The following is a 17,555-nucleotide window of genomic DNA, read 5'->3' as shown; positions in this document are numbered from 1 at the left end:
TCATTTGCATGTGTCTATTGTTAAGTGTAGCATCTCTGCATAGTAACTTGAGGCTTACTTTCTTTAAATAAAATAGTCTTGAAACCTTAAGTGTCAAGCTGTTAACATGTTTCTTACCAAGGAACATCTAGACCACTGGCCCCATTCAGACATAACACAGTCTTCAGGGCATGGCAATGTGCATCTTCTAGCACCAAGAGGCATCTCTTCAGGGTCACACAGGTAGTCCTCAACAGTGTCAGAAGGACCATCCACTGTGTTTTGCATGCATCTGGGAAAATATAAGGCTATACATAAAACATATTTGCCATGGATTTCCTACAATAACTGCATCCATTACACTAACATAGCATGGCATTTTAGCAGTTTGACCACAAGCAATATACAAATAGAAAAATCTAGAACATTTTTGATGCAACCCAAATAATGAACTATAAAATACCAATGAGAATTTGAAAAAGTCAAAATATCCCCAGTTTTTTTTCTGCTGCAGGCAGCAGTGCAGTATATCGGTTGAAGCTCAGGGCTAGGGGTGAAAAGCTCCTGAGTTCTAATCTTGCACAGCCACAGCCTTGCTGAGTGAATGTGCGCAGAGGAAGGAGGGCACAAGAGACATAACAGGCAGGCAGGAGAAAATGTGAGAGGGAATAACAGAAAGCAGCAGGAGCTGCAGGGAGAGAGAGGAGGAGGAGCCTCTTATGTACCTCTCTTGCACCCCCAGGAGCCTGGACTGATTAACACCAGCTTCTCAGGGAGCTTCCTGTTTCCTGCTGCTTAGCTGAACCCACTTGAGGAGAACAGGCAGTCAACTGAAGTAGTAGGAGCCAGTTAGGCCCTTAAGACGCTGATATCTTCCCTCACTCAGGCCCTGCTATCAGCCTGCTTATTTGTCCCCTTCAACTGAGTGTTGAGAGCCACTATAGCTGGCACAGAACAGCAGTCATGAGTGAAAGAAGAAAACGCCCCTCTGGGGCAGCATTCAGAAAAAGAAAGCAAGCAAAGGAAGCTTTTCTATCTAAGCAGGAAGGAGCTCTCCTGAGATACATAGACACAAATGTTCACAGTGAGCCTTCCGGCCCCAGTGAGGATGTGAGTGGGGAGGAGATGCCTGATCTTCCAGTTAGTCAGAGTGCAGGTGACCTGGCAGCTACTGCAGCAGCCATATCTCCATCTCAAATGGATGTAACCATGCACATTCCTGAAGAAAAGTGTAGATCAGAGAAGGGTGTGGTGGAGGCACAAGAAACAGCTGCTGCTGAGTTTAGTTCCTTAAGTCTAGATGATCCAGGACTGTGGACCCACTTGAGCACTGAGGGACTTCCTTGTACTGCGTGGGCCACAGCAAGTGAAAAACGTCATGTTCCCCAAAGACAATGAAAATAGAAGTTTCCATCCAACACATTACTGGTGTGAAATCCCCAATGGTGACAAAGTGGAGAGGCCATGGTTATGTACTCAAAAACCCAGAATGCTGCATACTGTTTTTGTTGCAAACTCTTCCAGTCTAATGTTCCAGCCACATTGGGTTCTACAGGAACAAAGGACTGGAAAAATCTGGCTAGAAATCTGGCATGCCATGAGAAGGCAGCAAATCACCAGATTCCACCATAGGTGGAAAGAGCTTGAGATGAGACTAAGGTTAAAGGCCACCATAGATGATCAGCATCAAGAGAAGATTGCATCAGAGTCTCTTTACTGGCAAAATGTTCTGAAAAGGCTCATTGCCATTGTGAGAATGCTTGCTACCCAAAACCTAGCACTGCGTGGCACTTCAGATCAGCTGTATGTGCCAAACAATGGAAACTTCCTTAAAATTGTGGAGCTGATGGCTGAGTTTGATGCTGTACTCCAGGAGCATTTAAGAAGAGTCACCACCCAAGAAATGTACATGCACCACTACCTTGGAAAAACAATTCAAAATGAGATCATACAGTTAGTGTCAACAAAAGTCAAACAGAAGATTGTGGCAGATCTGAAGTCAGCAAGATATTACTCTGTTATTCTGGACTGCACACCTGACATCATCCATATGGAAAAAAATGACTTTAATGGTGCATTTTGTAACAACAACAGAACCTAGTGAACATGTCTCTGCAATGGTGACTGTCAGAGAGCATTTTCTAGAATTTATTGACATTGATGATACTACAGGAGCTGGTATGACAAATGTGCTTCTTAAAAAGCTGGAAGATACGGGAATTGCGATTGCTCACATGAGAGGTCAGGGCTACGATAATGGTGCCAACATGAGAGGAAAGAACAGAGGACTGCAGACATGGATCCGAGAGTTAAACCCTCGAGCTTTTTTTGTCCCATGCAGTTCTCATTCACTGAACTTGGTGGTCAGTGATGCAGCATCAGCTTCTAGTGAAGCTGCTGAATTTTCTAATGTAATTCAAAGCATCTATGTATTTTTCTCTGCATCAACTCATTGATAGCAAATTTTGAAGCAACATCTGGGAACATCCTCTCTGACACTGAAACCACTGAGTGCCACAGGATGGGAAAGTCGAGTGGAGGCGATAAAGCCTATCAAACATGAAATTGGGAAGATAGATGATGCCATGGATGCCATTATGGGGGATAATGCTATGACAGGAACTGTTCGTGGGAGAACAGTGGCAGAGGGAAATGGAATCACCAGAAACATACATAACTTAAAATGTCTGTGGGGCTTAGTGTTGTAGCATGACATACTGTTTGAAATAAATGTTGTAAGCAAGAGACTCCAAGGTGTTGACCTTGATATATCTGGAGCAATGGAACAACTGGATAAAGCAAAGTCATACCAACAGTCATACCGGTCAGATGAGGGATTTCAAAATGTTCTGAAGAGTGCACAGAAGTTGGCAGAGGAACTTCTCACTGAAGCTATTTTCCCACCCATTCAAGAATACAAGAGTCACCGAAGAAGACAACATTTTGATTACGAGGCACAGGATAATCCCATAAGAGACCCCAAATAACAATTCAAAGTTGAATTCTTTAACCAGGTGCTAGATTGTGCAATACAGTCAGTTGAAGAATGTTTCATGCAGCTCAAAGAATACAGCAGTATATTTGGGATGTTGTATATTCCAAAACTCCTCACTGTAGCTGAAGACCTACACCACCAATGCAGGGCACTAGATGACATGCACGATATTTATGCGAGTGATTTAGGTGATGAACTGAAAGTCCTTTCAAGATACATTTCAGCAGGCTGAACTCCAAAGGCCGTTCTGGAATATATGTGCACAAATAAGATGACCACCCTCTTTCCAAATGCTTTTGTTGCTCTGCGCATACTTCTAACACTTCCTGTAACAGTTGCCAGTGGAGAACGCAGCTTCTCCAAGGTGAAGTTAATAAAAACACATCTACGCTCCACAACGACACAGGAGAGGCTGGTTGGCCTTGCAACCATCTCAATAGAGCATGAGCTGACCCAGACTGTGGACCTTCAGGAAGCAGTTCAAATCTTTGCAACCAAGAAGGCACGGAAAGCACCACTTTGATTATTCAAACAGATAAAAATGCCAGTGTTTACTATGCAGACAAGAAAGGTTACATTTGCTGTTCAGGTGTTTGAAAGTTAAGTGCTACTTAAAATTTTTGAAAAAGGCATTTTAAGTTGTTAGTTCTCCTTTATTGGGGTAGGTAGCAGAGCAGTACCATGAGAGGAGTAGAACAGGAAGAAGGCAGAATTGAGACCTTTGAAAATTTTGGCCCAAGTGAGCTCCCCGTCTCAGGTGCCAAAATGTTGTGGGCCAGCCCTGTGTTAAACCTTCACTTTCATTGCAATATTTTAAAACTATACCATTTTATTACATTACCAATTCCTGTGTACCTGAAGATCTCATGCTGTCAGTCTGAAAACATTTTTAAAATGAGATTATTTTAAATGAACACAACCAACAGAGATACTGTATCTGCAAAAATCTGTTTGGTGGAATTAGTTATCCAATGAGAGTTAGTATATGGATGGCAAAAGGGAAGGTAGTTTTTTGTGTGTGTGTTCATCCCAAAGGGCTGAAATTCCTTTCTTTGGCATAAATAATGTATTTTCTTCTCTAGCTTTGATGGTAGTGTCAAAAGCTGTGTACCTCTGGAGAGAGCCTAAAGCACCACCACCACCATCATCACCAGTACTTATTGCTTTTTAAAAAAAAGAATAAACTCTTGGTGGGACTTCCAATATCTATTTTGGTTGCTGTTATATTAGAGTAAATTATGCACACTTTAATATTTGTGACAAGCGAAAACTAAAAATCTGACCTTCAAATAAATTGTTAAATTCAAGGAGCGCTTCTGTTTTAAATCTTGTCAAATCTAGCAATTGCTACAGTACTTGTGGTACATTAAAGAGAATCTTTGGAAATTAATCTATCTGGTCTTCAAATGGGTCCTGTAGACTGAATTCATTGTATGGCTTGTCATTCTAACATGCAGACAGAGATGACTTCTTAAATTGTGTGTTGCTCTATAGGTAGCCTTAGAGAATAATATATAATCAACACTGAACTCCTTGCTATGTACATTACCATGCAAGACTTCTCTTAAGCAAGTCTTTGAGTAGAGGTGTAAGTTGATCAGTAGACAGGATGCTTGGATCAGATTCAGTAAATACTGGAACAAGATTTTTGGACTTGTTTTACTAAATTCACTCTTTACACAGTTTTACAGAGTTCGGGGGGGGGAGAGAATGTACCTTTTTTTTTTTAATTAACTAAAGGGGGGAAAAACAGCATTCTGAACCAGGCTGAGTTTAACACAGCATTGCAATGCACTACTTGGCCTTCAGATTAACTATTCCAGGAAGCCCAGTTTTTCAACGTCATTGTACTACAAGCGTTCAACAACTGCAAGAAGGTTTTGGTATTAACAAATATGCATGCTTTTTAAAAATGCCTTTTCTTTCCTTTTCAGAAGTGGGACTGATTAACTCAAAATATTTGATCAGAAATGAACTGCCCGGAGTAGCCCTGGGAATTATTTTTCAGGGGGAAAATGTGCTAAAGTCATAATTGGGATTTAAAGTTCAACCATCTGACACTCATAGAAGCAGTATAATCATAAAATATGGTCAGGGTGAATAGTCTCAGTCCATTTCCCAGTAAACAAGCATCCACCACCACAACTGGAATCAATTGACAACCTTGTTAGTAATCTTGATGAAGAGGTCAGGGATTGAATGATCATGGACACTGAACTACCCTTTTATCCTCAGAGATAGTCGCTCTGGATCAGTGTTCTAGTAAATTAAAGGGATAATCCAGAGACACTTGCACAACATCATCCTGTGCTGAATGTGCTCTGTGGGCACAGGATTTCAATCTCTGCACTGTAAATCTGGCACCTTTCACTAGAACTAAATTCAACTAAACAAAAATATATCCTACACCGTGTGAATTTATACTCAAACTATCAAACTATTTAACTCCATAAGAATCATGCTGTAATCATGATACAGTCAGCTTCTGAGCAGAATTGTTCTCCCTCTGGAGGTGATTACTTTCCAGACTCAGCCAGTGTCTGTGAATTTGTTGTCAGGAGTTTGTTCCACTGTAGTGTGTCAGAAATATTACAACCATGTTGGAACACTGGCACTTCAAATCCAGTGTTCACACTGGCTGATTTAGCAGACCTAGAGGACCACTAGGGTAACAAAAAGGTGTTGAAAACCAGCACCAGATATAGGGCCAAATTCTCTGCTCTGATGCTGTGCCAATTTAATATGGAGCAGAGATTTTCACCCATTACTTTTATGTTTAGCGCTTTCTAGGCCAAAATACGTTCCAAATTTAAAATATGGTTAAGGACTTCCATAGCTTTTCTTTATCATTCCAAGAACAACTGTGGACACATAGCTATTCCTACTGATCTTTATCACACTGCTATAGAGTTCTTTATTCCTTACGTATAAAACTCAGAAATAGAAGGAGCACCGCTAATGATAACATAAGACTCCCCACAGTTCATTAATCTGTCTTTGGGCTGAGAAGCAAGTCTGAGGCACTGACCACCTGTTGTAAAGTTCTCTCAGCATTTTTAATTAACAGGGCTATTAACTACAAGCCCTGGCCAAATTCAAACTGGGGTGATTACATTCTGAATACCTTAATACACTGTGTTTTCAGTTGGATATGGCATCCTTCACCTTTTGCACTAAATTGTTGTACAGTATTGCTGTGCACTGTAAAATGGGTTGCCATGTTTCACCCCAGAGGTGATTGCATTTTACTGATAAGTGAGAATTTATCTCTATGTTAAATTTTATAAAGAACTTGGGGGTTATCTTGAAAGGCACTATATAAATGTAAGTTACAGTTTTATTTTTATAAAGTATAATTCAAAGTTTTTCAAAAAAAAAAAAAAACAGAAACAAAGGGCTAGATCCTGAACTGTGTAAACTGGTTTAGCTCCACTGAGTTCAATCTACACAGATTTACACCAGCTGAGGTTCTGGTCTAACATTCCGTAGACAAACTTTTGTGAAAATGCCTTTGTCTAAATACTCTTCTATAGAATTTTGCTTCTTTAATCCCATCATAATTTAAAGGTGAGGGTTTCTGTTTTTGTTTTTTAAGAGAAGGATTACATTCTGTTTACCTCACTTTCCTGGTTTGCACACCTTCTCCACAGTTCTCCTTTAAGTCAACATTGGTCACTTTGCAGACGCTCCAGGGTTCTGTAACCCATATGTACTGGCTGCAGTCGCTGTGGCATGGGACCACCTCATATACCTGGAATCCACACAGAGTGTAAGTTTGCTGCACACAGTATGCAAATATGATAAGTATACAGGAGCTGTCATTCTGACATAGCAGCAACACAAACATTATTGCTATTTTGTAAAGATAACAAATATATTTAATCTTAATCCATGTACAAGTAAATTGTGAGACAGTTGCTGTTACAACAGACATAAAACACCTGACGCCAAAGCAAGGAAATGAAAAGTTAAATCCCTAACAGTATAAACTCTCTTCTGCACCAGTATGCATGCACTTTACCATTACTACTAACATACACCAGAGAACACACACACAACAGCCTTAACTTTGCTCTAATAGGGAAGCCAGCCTTCTACTTCTCCATTTGCCAACCTGCTCCTCAGTCTTTCCTTTTATACTCTACACTCCCACACCTAATATTATTAGTTGTGGATGTTTGGTTTGTTTGGGGAGAGTGGATTCTAATGGTATCACTCCCTAAATTACATCAATGTAAATCAGAGCATAATCTGGCCCCTTAACTTAAACTATTTTTAACTGTGAAGCCTTAAAGTTATTATATCATGCTAAGATTGGAATGTTCTATATAGACGGTCTGAGGTACATTAAAAATGGCATCCTATGTACTATCACATATATCTTTTTAAAGAACAATTACAGGAAAGGCCAAACAGTGCATACATTATAGAACTTGGTCAGGAAGCACATTATAAGGTTAGGTATCTATTTTAGAGACTCTTACCTGAGCCTGGAGCAGGTATTTGCCATGAACCCAAGGGAACAACCAAAGATAAATAGAAACACTAGTTAGTGAGCGAAACACAGATATTTGAATGGTGTACATTTAGTGCTTCATTGGTTAAAAACAATCTTCTATGCTCTCTACCAAGCAGAAAGCCTCACCACTTAGGCCAGATAAGACATAGCTTTCCCTCTTGTATCTCTACTGACACATTCTGCAAGAAGTCAGCATTTAAGAGAAAAAAATTCTTTTGCACATCACCTTGATGGAGAACTAGTGCAAATATGCTCACCTCTTCTTCACACTGTTTAGAACACATGGCTAAACTATTTTATTCTCTGCCTACCATGGGTATCAATTCTTTACAGGCTGGGGAGTTCAATTTCTCCAAGACTGAAGAAATTCCTGAGCGGTTTTGGATGGAAGACTGTGTTTTATATATTATCAATATTGTACTGACAGGTAGCGTGGGATGGGTATAAAGGTGGAGAAAGTGACAAAGTTCTCATCCTTCACACGTTTTAAAAATCTTTTTAGCCTGTCCTAAGTTTGTGTCCAGTATTTGAAACCAGTTGCCACTAAAAGCTCTTCTCTAGTTGTCTGATATATCTGCTATCAGCAAGCTAGAGCCAACATTACTAGACAATCTAAAGGAGCATCTCAATATGGCACTCTCTAGCTGTTGTCAGCAATGCACCTGTTAGCCAAGACAGAGCCCATGCCTGTGTTCCAGGTGTTAGTGGAGGTCTCTCGACATTATTGGCATTTATGTGACTGTCACTGATAGCAAGCACTTAGAGCTCAACATAGTCATGGACTCCATGCCTGCCTAGGTAGGTGGGGAGGCAGAGAATCACTGAAGCCAAAGAAAAGGTAGATGTTATTTTCCCCAGGAAACTTGGATCTGCCGCTAGCAGAAACTCTCTGAAAGCCAGAGAGAGAATTTTTCAGTGAATTGGACCCAGTATCATCTGCAAACCTTCACTATAGCAGTGCAGATTATTTTATTTTTTTAACTATAGATGCTTAGGGAAAAGAGAATAAATCTTCAAAAGCTAGTTTCAACAATTTCCTGCTCCACAGGTAATTTAAGATATTTGCTTATCCATATATCACACTTTTCTCCAGGAGAGAATTTGCTGTGCATACACCTCTGCCAATATGAGAAAATCATAAATAAGGATATTAAAGGAAAAAGAAATAGGGACACACCTTTTAGCCCCAAATGAGATACTTTAAGATGGAGAGAGCAGAAAAACAATTAATGGTTTTATTACATTCACCCTCCAAATGGGACAGTTGGCATGTATGGATATATTTGCAAATAATTTAAATTAGAAAATAACATCATTTATTAATGAAAATAGGTTTAGATTAAGGGCCAGATTGTGATCAGTTCCTGCTTGGATGTGCCTAAGGGAAGAGGGCAAGGTTCCCTTCCCCCATCTTGCAACATGGGTGTGAAGTCCAGGCCCTGCCTTTCTAGTCACAACCCTGTGTGTGCCAGCTACTTGAAAGAGTGGGTGTTGAGGGTTGGAATCTGGCATGGAGAACTGAGCATGTCACATTCTCCCCAAGGATGGTGTAGCTATGGGTATGTTTTCTGGGAGACCACAGTGGAAATTCTTGCTGAATCATCTCCAACTGTAGCATGGTCCTCTGAGCTCTCTCCCCAGCACACTGGTACTACAATGGCAAAATCTAACCCTTACATTTTATATTACAAACTATTGTTTACAAGTGGCTATGCCTTTCGTCCTGAAGTGGTGATATGACAATGTGCTAGTTTGCTCTGTTGATTTTCTTTGAGCTGTGGATCAGGTGTGGATTAAACAAACAGCCCTGGGCAGCTGTTTGGTCATTGGCACAGACTGGGTTTGTGGGATTTCCACACTTAAGGATTTACAGTGAAGTGTATTTAATATTAAGGGATACAAACTCTTAGCTTTATGGATGGCACAGCCTCTTCCCCATGCAATCTCAGACTGCAATTTTATCTTTGTTATAGTAATTTAATATTTGAATTTTTAGCAGCTATAAAGCTGCAGCAAATAAGATCCTAGGTTATATACCAGTAGAGGGCAGCAGTGCTATATACAAAAAATGAGTTCTCTAATACAAATATAGCAACTTCTCCTCTGACATCCTGAAGATCTTATTATGAAATACTGTGCCACATGAATATTACAAGCAGGAAGAGATTTTTTTCATAAACTATAATTTGTTCCTATTATAATGTATTTTCTGTAATTTCAAACAGTTTTAATATGCTCCTCCAAACCAACACAGCATTCAATGAAACTTGCATTTTGTGTTCAAGTGGACTATAAACATAGTTTATTAGCTATAGTTTAAACACTTTCCAAACTAATTATATACCCTTAAGTAGAAACATTAAATCAACACACCATTTCATTCTGTTTCGACAAAATGTCAATAAGATGGTATTAATAACGTGCACCTTATTCGAATATGAATGGCCAGATTTTTTTTCCCCCTCTGAATATTTATGGAGATGAATATGGGGCCATTTAACATGCTATCCACAAATGCAAATTAAATCCAAATGCGAGATGAATATAAATCAAATTTGAAGAGAGACAAGGAACCTGAAAAGGCTAAAAACTGCCCAACCAAACAACTTTACACGCAGCAGGTCTTACATGCCTGGCAAGGCCAGAACTTTTTTTTTTTTTTTTAAACTTCCTGCTTTGTGTCAGTGTTTTGTATCGACCTACAGTTCCATGAGACCCTAGTGCGGCACCCCCAAGATCAATTTGGCTGACTGCTGCCCTGGGAAGGATTCTAACACCCAGGTAGTTAGACGTTCAAGTTTTAGTCTCAATCAGTCTTTTTTAAAACAAGTGCACCTGGAAGGCCAAAAACCATGTGGATGCCAATTTTGGCTATAGGATGCTAAGGAGGACACAAGGATCACACTGTGGATACGTTGAATGTTTCTGGGGTTTTGTTTTGTTTGTTTTTTGTGGTGGTGATGGGGGGAGGCGGTGGAAAGGAGGATGGGCTAACACAATGATTTCACTGATTGCATGGAGTATCTACAAGAAAGAAAGGCAGGATCGGAGGAGTGCCACCAGGCCCTTTAAAGGGGCTTTGGGGGGATTATTTTATTTTTCAGGACCAGAATAACAACATTTATCAGTCTGACAAGGAGTTTGGATCCCATGATATTTTTACAATGGAGAGCAATTTCCTCCTTAGTGAAGAAGTGGCAGTATTTTTTTAATATTTAGCTCCAGGTATTAATACTATACCAAAATATCTGCCTCAATGCACAGCTCTCATGATGATATTCAAATGGAGGAGGAGGAGACTGAACAGAATGAATTGGTGTTCTTCATGGGCTGCTTACTTTGCATGTACTTTATCTATAATGTATGGCAGTGTTTGAATTAAGGAGGGGAATTTCCTGTACTGTGTAGTTCAACCTCCCACTCTGAATAATGAGAGCTTTATCTCTTTTTCTTAAACATACTGCTGAAGAGCTGATCTTGCAAGGTGATGAGTGTCTGCAGTTGATGGTAATCAAGGCAGAATTGGGCCTTGTAAGTTCTGGCTTTGTAATACAGCATATTGCATGGACTTAAAAAAAAAAAAATCCACAGAGAAACACTCTAACACTAATTTTGCATATAAGGACTTTTTGTCTTCCACCAGTGCCGGTCCATATTATTCAATTCAAACAGCATGTGAAGTACATAGAAGGGAAGGATTCTTCACTGACTTTATATATGTAATACAATTTGTCAACACAGAAATAAAGGAATATATCGGCAAAGAAAAGTAACTGGATTTACCTGATTGACATGATCCAGCTTGGGGCAGGGTCTTCCACCATTGTAAGGTTTTTCACGGAGCCATTTAGACCTAACTTTTACCCCACTCCCACAGGATTTACTACAGCGAGACCAATTGGACCATTCACTGAGCTTGCAGTCTGAGGGGCATGGAATAATGCAGGCTTCCTCAATGTAACCTGAGAGAATGGAAATGAAAGCAAAATCTCTTCAGCATGTTGCTCTGCCACTTCTCTCTGACACCTCAGTCTAGTTTGTTGCAAGTGTCCAAAGTTTGACTTGACAGAAGTGGGTGAATGCAGAGATTTCTTTATCATTTGGGCTAAATTAAATTCTGCAGGAAATTGACACACACACCCATTGATTGTGTTGAAATAACAGCTGAGCATCCTCAATATTATCTGATTAGAATTTGTTCTCACCAGATTTCCACAGTCTGACTTTCTAACAGCTGCTAGAGTGTAATTGATGCTGCGTTAGTCTCATGCTGCAGAAATGATAGATAGACAGATAGATGTGTTAAAAAATCCTGCCACACAGATGAGTTACAAACCTTTACATAGTTGCATCAAGCAAATCTGCTGTGGTTATATGTATGTTAACAGTCTAACAAACTGGACCACAAGACTTGTGTTTTATCAGCTTGGAACTAGTAAACTTAATATCTTGTGACCTATTCAAGGCTAGAAAGAGAGAGTGGTCAGCCACATTACTGATTTGCAGATTAACATCCATCTGCCCTCACTAGTACACAAAGGGCTGGTCTACACTGTGGGGGGGGATCAATCCAAGATACACAACTTCAGCTATGCGAATAGCGTAGCTGAAGTCGAAGTATCTTGGATCGAATTACCTGGGGTCCAGACGGCGCGGGATCAATGGCCGTGGCTCCCCCGTCAACTGCGCTACCGCCGCTCGCTCTGGTGGAGTTCCGGAGTCGACGGTGAGCGCGTTCGGGGATCGATATATCGCATCTTAACGAGACGCGATATATCGATCCCGGATAAATCGATTGCTACCCGCTGATACGGCGGGTAGTGAAGACGTACCCAAAGTAATCACTCTGAAGGGGAATGCAAATGCTTAGTTTTGGTAACTCATGGATCCTGAGAAACTGGAAGGAGGGCGTGTATAGAGGTATGTAACTAGGATACCATTCCTAAATCAATGTAACAACTGACAATGCATTTCTTCTAAAGCAGAATATGTTACAACTATACTATGTGTGTGGTTTATATTAACATTTACAGCAAGAGCCATAAAAAGTTAGTATTCATCAGCCATAACCGTGCCGCTACTGTAGAGATGTCCTGAATGTATATGGAATATCCCCTAAATATATGTATGTATGTGTGTGTGTGTGTGTGTGTGTGTGTGTGTGTGTGTGTGTGTGTGTGTGTAAAAAAGTTATGGTAGTATCTCAGGTACCACGTGTAATAACTTGGCAAATGTAGACTTTTTAATGAAAATTATTTTACATACAGTTGAAAAACCAACAAATTAATAAAATGATGAAATGCACCTGAATCACTTATGTATTGTAAGTGTGATAGTTCTTATACCATTGGTAGAGCAGGCTGGTCAAGTTTTACATTTATTGTCTTTTAATTTCATTGAATGTCTCCTTATTTTTTATTATTAGTGAGGACTTACCTTTGCTATACTATTCATTATTTTGTCTGCCTCTATATTGTCTCTTTTTATTAATTGACTCTCTAAACAATCCCCAAGCTTTTCAATATCTTTTCATATAGAAGTTTTCCAGGTCTCTAATAATTTTAATTCCTCCTCTCTGAACCCCTTTCTATTTCTGTTATATCCTTTTGAGATAAGAGTGAGGCTTGAATGGCATTGGGTCATGTTAGGTCAACAATTTGGCACCCCCTTCCTTTATTTTTTTTTTTTTGAGGCTTCTATCTTGTTCTCCAAAATTTCAGCTTTCATTAAATGAAATATCTGTAGCTATTATGGTTCTGAGGAAACAAACAGTATTTTCAACGTTAACGGACACAGTGATGGCAGCCTGAATTTGTAGAGAGCCTGAAATACTAACTCTAAGGCCTAGTCTATACTATGACTTTAATTCGGACTTAGCAGCGTTAAATCGAATTAACCCTGCACCCGTCCACACAACGGAGCCATTTATTTCGAAATAAAGGGCTCTTAAAATCGATTTCTGTACTCCACCCCGACGAGCGGAGTAGCGCCAAAATCGATTTTGTCATTTTGAATTAGGGTTAGTGTGGCCGCAATTCGATGGTATTGGCCTCCGGAAGCTGTCCCAGAGTGCACCATTGTGACCGCTCTGGACAGCAATCTGAACTCGCATGCACTGGCCAGGTAGACAGGAAAAGCCCCAGGAAAATTTGAATTTCATTTCCTGTTTGTCCAGCGTGGAGAGCACAGGTGACCACAGATAGCTCAGCTCATCAGCACAGGTAACCATGCAGGCCGATAATCGAAAAAGAGCACCAGCATGGACCGTACGGGAGGTACTGGATCTGATCGCTATATGGGGAGAGGATTCAGTGCTAGCAGAACTTCGTTCGAAAAGACGAAATGCCAAAACTTTTGAAAAAATCTCCAAGGGCATGATGGAGAGAGGCCACAATAGGGACTCAGATCAGTGCCGCGTGAAAGTCAAGGAGCTCAGACAAGCCTATCAAAAAACAAAGGAGGCAAACGGTCGCTCCGGGTCAGAGCCGCGGACATGCCGCTTCTACGCCGAGCTGCATGCAATTCTAGGGGGGGCCGCCACCACTACCCCACCTGTGACCGTGGATTCCGGGTCGGGGATAGTCTCATCAGCTACACCTGAGGATTCTGCGGATGGGGAAGAGGAGGAGGAGGAGGACGAGCTTGCAGAGAGCACCCAGCACTCCGTTCTCCCCAACAGCCAGGATCTTTTTCTCAGCCTGACTGAAGTACCCTCCCAACCCTCCCAAGCCAGTATCCAAGACCATGACCCCATGGAAGGGACCTCAGGTGAGTTTACCTTTTAAAATATAAAACTTGTTTTAAAAGCAAGCGTTTTTTAATGATTACTTTGCCCTGAGGACTTGGGATGCATTCGCGGCCAGTACAGCTACTGGAAAAGTCTGTTAACGTGTCTGGGGATGGAGTGGAAATCCTCCAGGGACATCTCCATGAAGCTCTCCTGGAGGTACTCCAAAAGCCTTGCCACAAGGTTTCTGGGCAGTGCAGCCTTATTCCGTCCTCCATGGTAGGACACTTGACCACGCCATGCTTGCAGCAAGTAATCTGGTATCATTGCCTGACAAAGCCTGGCAGCGTATGGTCCCGGTGTTTGCTGGCATTCAAGCAACATCCGTTCTTTATCTTGCTGTGTAATCCTCAGGACAGTGATATCGCTCATGGTAACCTGGTTGAAATACGGGAACTTAATTAAGGGGACAGAGGTGGCCGTTCCTACTGGGCTGTTTGCCTGTGGCTGAAAAGAAATCCTTCCCTGCAGTTAGCCAAGCGCGGGGGGTGGGGAGGGGGAATTGGCCCTGAGCTTTTCGCGTTTGGCTAGCAGGGATCTTCCCTGTTACCAGCCACGCGGTGGGGGGGAGGGGTACAGCGATCATCCCAGAGAATTCATGGCGGGAGGGGGGGCGGCGGGGGGTTAGTTTGGTTTCTGCAGGGATCTTCCCTGATACCTGCCACGCGGTGGGGGGAGGGATAAAGCGATCATCCCAGAGAATTGGATGGGGGGGGGTTAGTTTGTTTTCTGCTGCTGAAGGTTAACAGGAAAACCGCAGCAGTCAACGGGCTTTGCTTGGTATGTGGGAAAGGAGGGCGCAGAAGCTGAAAGACAATGGCTTACCATGGCTGCATGCAAGCTGAATTCTGTTGCCTGGACCTGCGTCTGTGATCTCTAACACCAAAGCCACAGGCACTCAATATTAAGATGGAAAATGCGACCTTGTACTGAAATCACATGTGCTATGTAATGTGAATAGTGTTTTTCACCATGAAAGAGTATAAGCATTGTTCTGTAAAATGTATCATTTTAAAAACTTCTCTCCTTTTTTTCAACCCTCCCTCCAGCAGCTGCAAATTTTTCAAGCCTCCCTCCTCAGTCCCGAAGGCTATCTCAGATAAGGCGGTGTAGAAAGAGGACGCGAGACGACATGTTCACGGAAATAATGGAATGCACCCGCAATGAAAGAGCTCATTTGAATGAGTGGAAGGACACTGTATCTAAATTTAGGAAAGATGCCAGTGAACGTGAGGTCATGAGGGACGCTCGAGATGAGAGGTGGCAGGCTGAAACGCTGGGGCTGCTGCGTGAGCAAACGGACATGCTCCGGCGTCTGGTGGAGCTTCAGGATCGGCAGCAGGATGACAGAGTGCCGCTGCAGCCGCTGTATAACCTCCCTCCCCCCTCACCATGTTCCATATCCTCCTCACCCAGACGTGTAAGAACGCGGGGGGGGAGGCTCCGTGCACCCTCCCACTCCACCCCAGTGGACAGCCCAACCAAAAGGCTGTCATTATATTGAATTTGTTCAGTGGCCTTTTACTTCCTTCCTATCCTCCTCCCAAACCTCACCCAGATTACCTTGTTGGTTCTCTCCCTATGTTTATAATCACTTAATAAAGAATACATGATTTTTAAACGATAGCGACTTTATTTCCTTTGAAAGAAAGCTGGGGGAACGGGGAGGGTGGGTTCCTTACAGAGAATGAATGAGTCAATAAAGGGGGCGGGTTTTCATGAAGGAGAAACAAACAGAAATTTCACACTGTAGCCTGGCCAGTCATTAAACTGGTTTTCAAAGCTTCTCTGATGCACAGCGCTTCCTGGTGTGCTCTTCTAATCGCCCTGGTGTCTGGCTGCGCATAATCAGCAGCCAGGCGATTTGCCTCAGCCTCCCACCCTGCCATAAAGGTCTCCCTCTTACTTTCACAGAGATTGTGGAGCACACAGCAAGCAGAAATAACAGTGGGGAGATTTCTTTGGCTGAGGTCAGAGCGAGTCAGTAGCGATCGCCAGCGACCTTTTAAATGGCCAAATGCACATTCTACCACCATTCTGCACTTGCTCAGCCTGTAGTTAAACAGCTCCTGACTCCTGTCCAGGCTGCCTGTGTATGGCTTCATGAGCCATGGCATTAAGGGGTAGGCTGGGTCCCCAAGAATAACTATTGGCATTTCAACATCCCCAACGGTTATTTTCTGGTCCGGGAAGTAAGTCCCTTGCTGCAGCCCTTTAAACAGAGTAGTGTTCCTGAAGATGCGAGCATCATGAACCCTTCCCGGCCAGCCCACGTTGATGTTGGTGAAATGTCCCTTGTGATCCACAAGTGCTTGCAGCACCATTGAAAAGTACCCCTTGTGGTTTATGTACTGGGTACCCTGGTGCTCCGGTGCCAAGATAGGGATGTGGGTTCCATCTATTGCCCCACCACAGTTAGGGAATCCCATTGCAGCAAAGCCATCCACTATGACCTGCACATCTCCCAGAGTCACTAGCTTTCGTAGCAGCACCTCAGTGATTGCTTTGGCTACTTGCATCACAGCAGCCCCCACAGTAGATTTGCCCACTCCAAACTGATTCCCGACTGACCGGTAGCTGTCTGGCGTTGCAAGCTTCCACAGGGCTATTGCCACTCGCTTCTCAACTGTGAGGGCTGCTCTCATCTTGGTATTCTGGCACTTCAGGGCAGGGGAAAACAAGTCACAAAGTTCCAAGAAAGTGCCCTTACACATGCGAAAGTTTCGCAGCCACTGGGAATCGTCCCACACCTGCAACACTATGCGGTCCCACCAGTCTGTGCTTGTTTCCCGGGCCCAGAATCGGCGTTCCACGGCTATAACCTGCCCCATTAACAGCATGATCTCCAAAGCACCGGGTCCCGCGGTTCGATAGAATTCCATGTCCATATCCTCATCACTCTCGCCGCCGCGCTGCCGTAGCCTGCTCCTCGCCGCCTGGTTTTCCAGGTTCTTGTTCAGCATAAACTGCACGATAAGGCGCGAGGTATTTACAATGTTCATGACTGCTGTCTTGAGCTGAGCGGGCTCCATGCTTGCCGTGGTATGGCGTCTGCACTGTTCACCCAGGAAAAAGGCGCGAAACGGTTGTCTGCCGTTGCTTCCTGGAGAGGTGGGAGGATATACCCAGAACCACCCGCGACAATGTTTTTGGCCCCATCAGGCATTGGGATCTCAACCCAGAATTCCAATGGGCGGAGGAGACTGCGGGAACTATGGGATAGCTACCCACAGTGCAACGCTCCGGAAATCGACGCTAGCCCCGGTACATGGACG

The 17,555-nt window shown here is 42.6% G+C and overlaps 1 protein-coding gene across 1 annotated transcript in view; it reads right to left on the bottom strand.

The window, feature by feature from the left end:
- THSD7A (thrombospondin type 1 domain containing 7A) overlaps positions 1-17,555 on the bottom strand; it is a 383,013-nt gene that overhangs the window by 37,413 nt on the left and 328,045 nt on the right. Inside the window, exons 15-18 of the mRNA XM_065399278.1 lie at positions 11,277-11,455; positions 7,459-7,464; positions 6,592-6,725; positions 118-271 (exon numbers count right to left, since the gene is read on the bottom strand). Of these exons, the coding sequence (XP_065255350.1) occupies positions 118-271; positions 6,592-6,725; positions 7,459-7,464; positions 11,277-11,455 (473 nt within the window). The remainder of the gene's footprint in view (positions 1-117; positions 272-6,591; positions 6,726-7,458; positions 7,465-11,276; positions 11,456-17,555) is intronic.

Source organism: Emys orbicularis, chromosome 2 (assembly GCF_028017835.1).
Source record: "Emys orbicularis isolate rEmyOrb1 chromosome 2, rEmyOrb1.hap1, whole genome shotgun sequence".
In the NCBI taxonomy this organism is placed as follows: domain Eukaryota; kingdom Metazoa; phylum Chordata; order Testudines; family Emydidae; genus Emys; species Emys orbicularis.
Note: the sequence above shows the minus strand (reverse complement) of the source record. Positions and strands in the feature narration are given on the sequence as shown.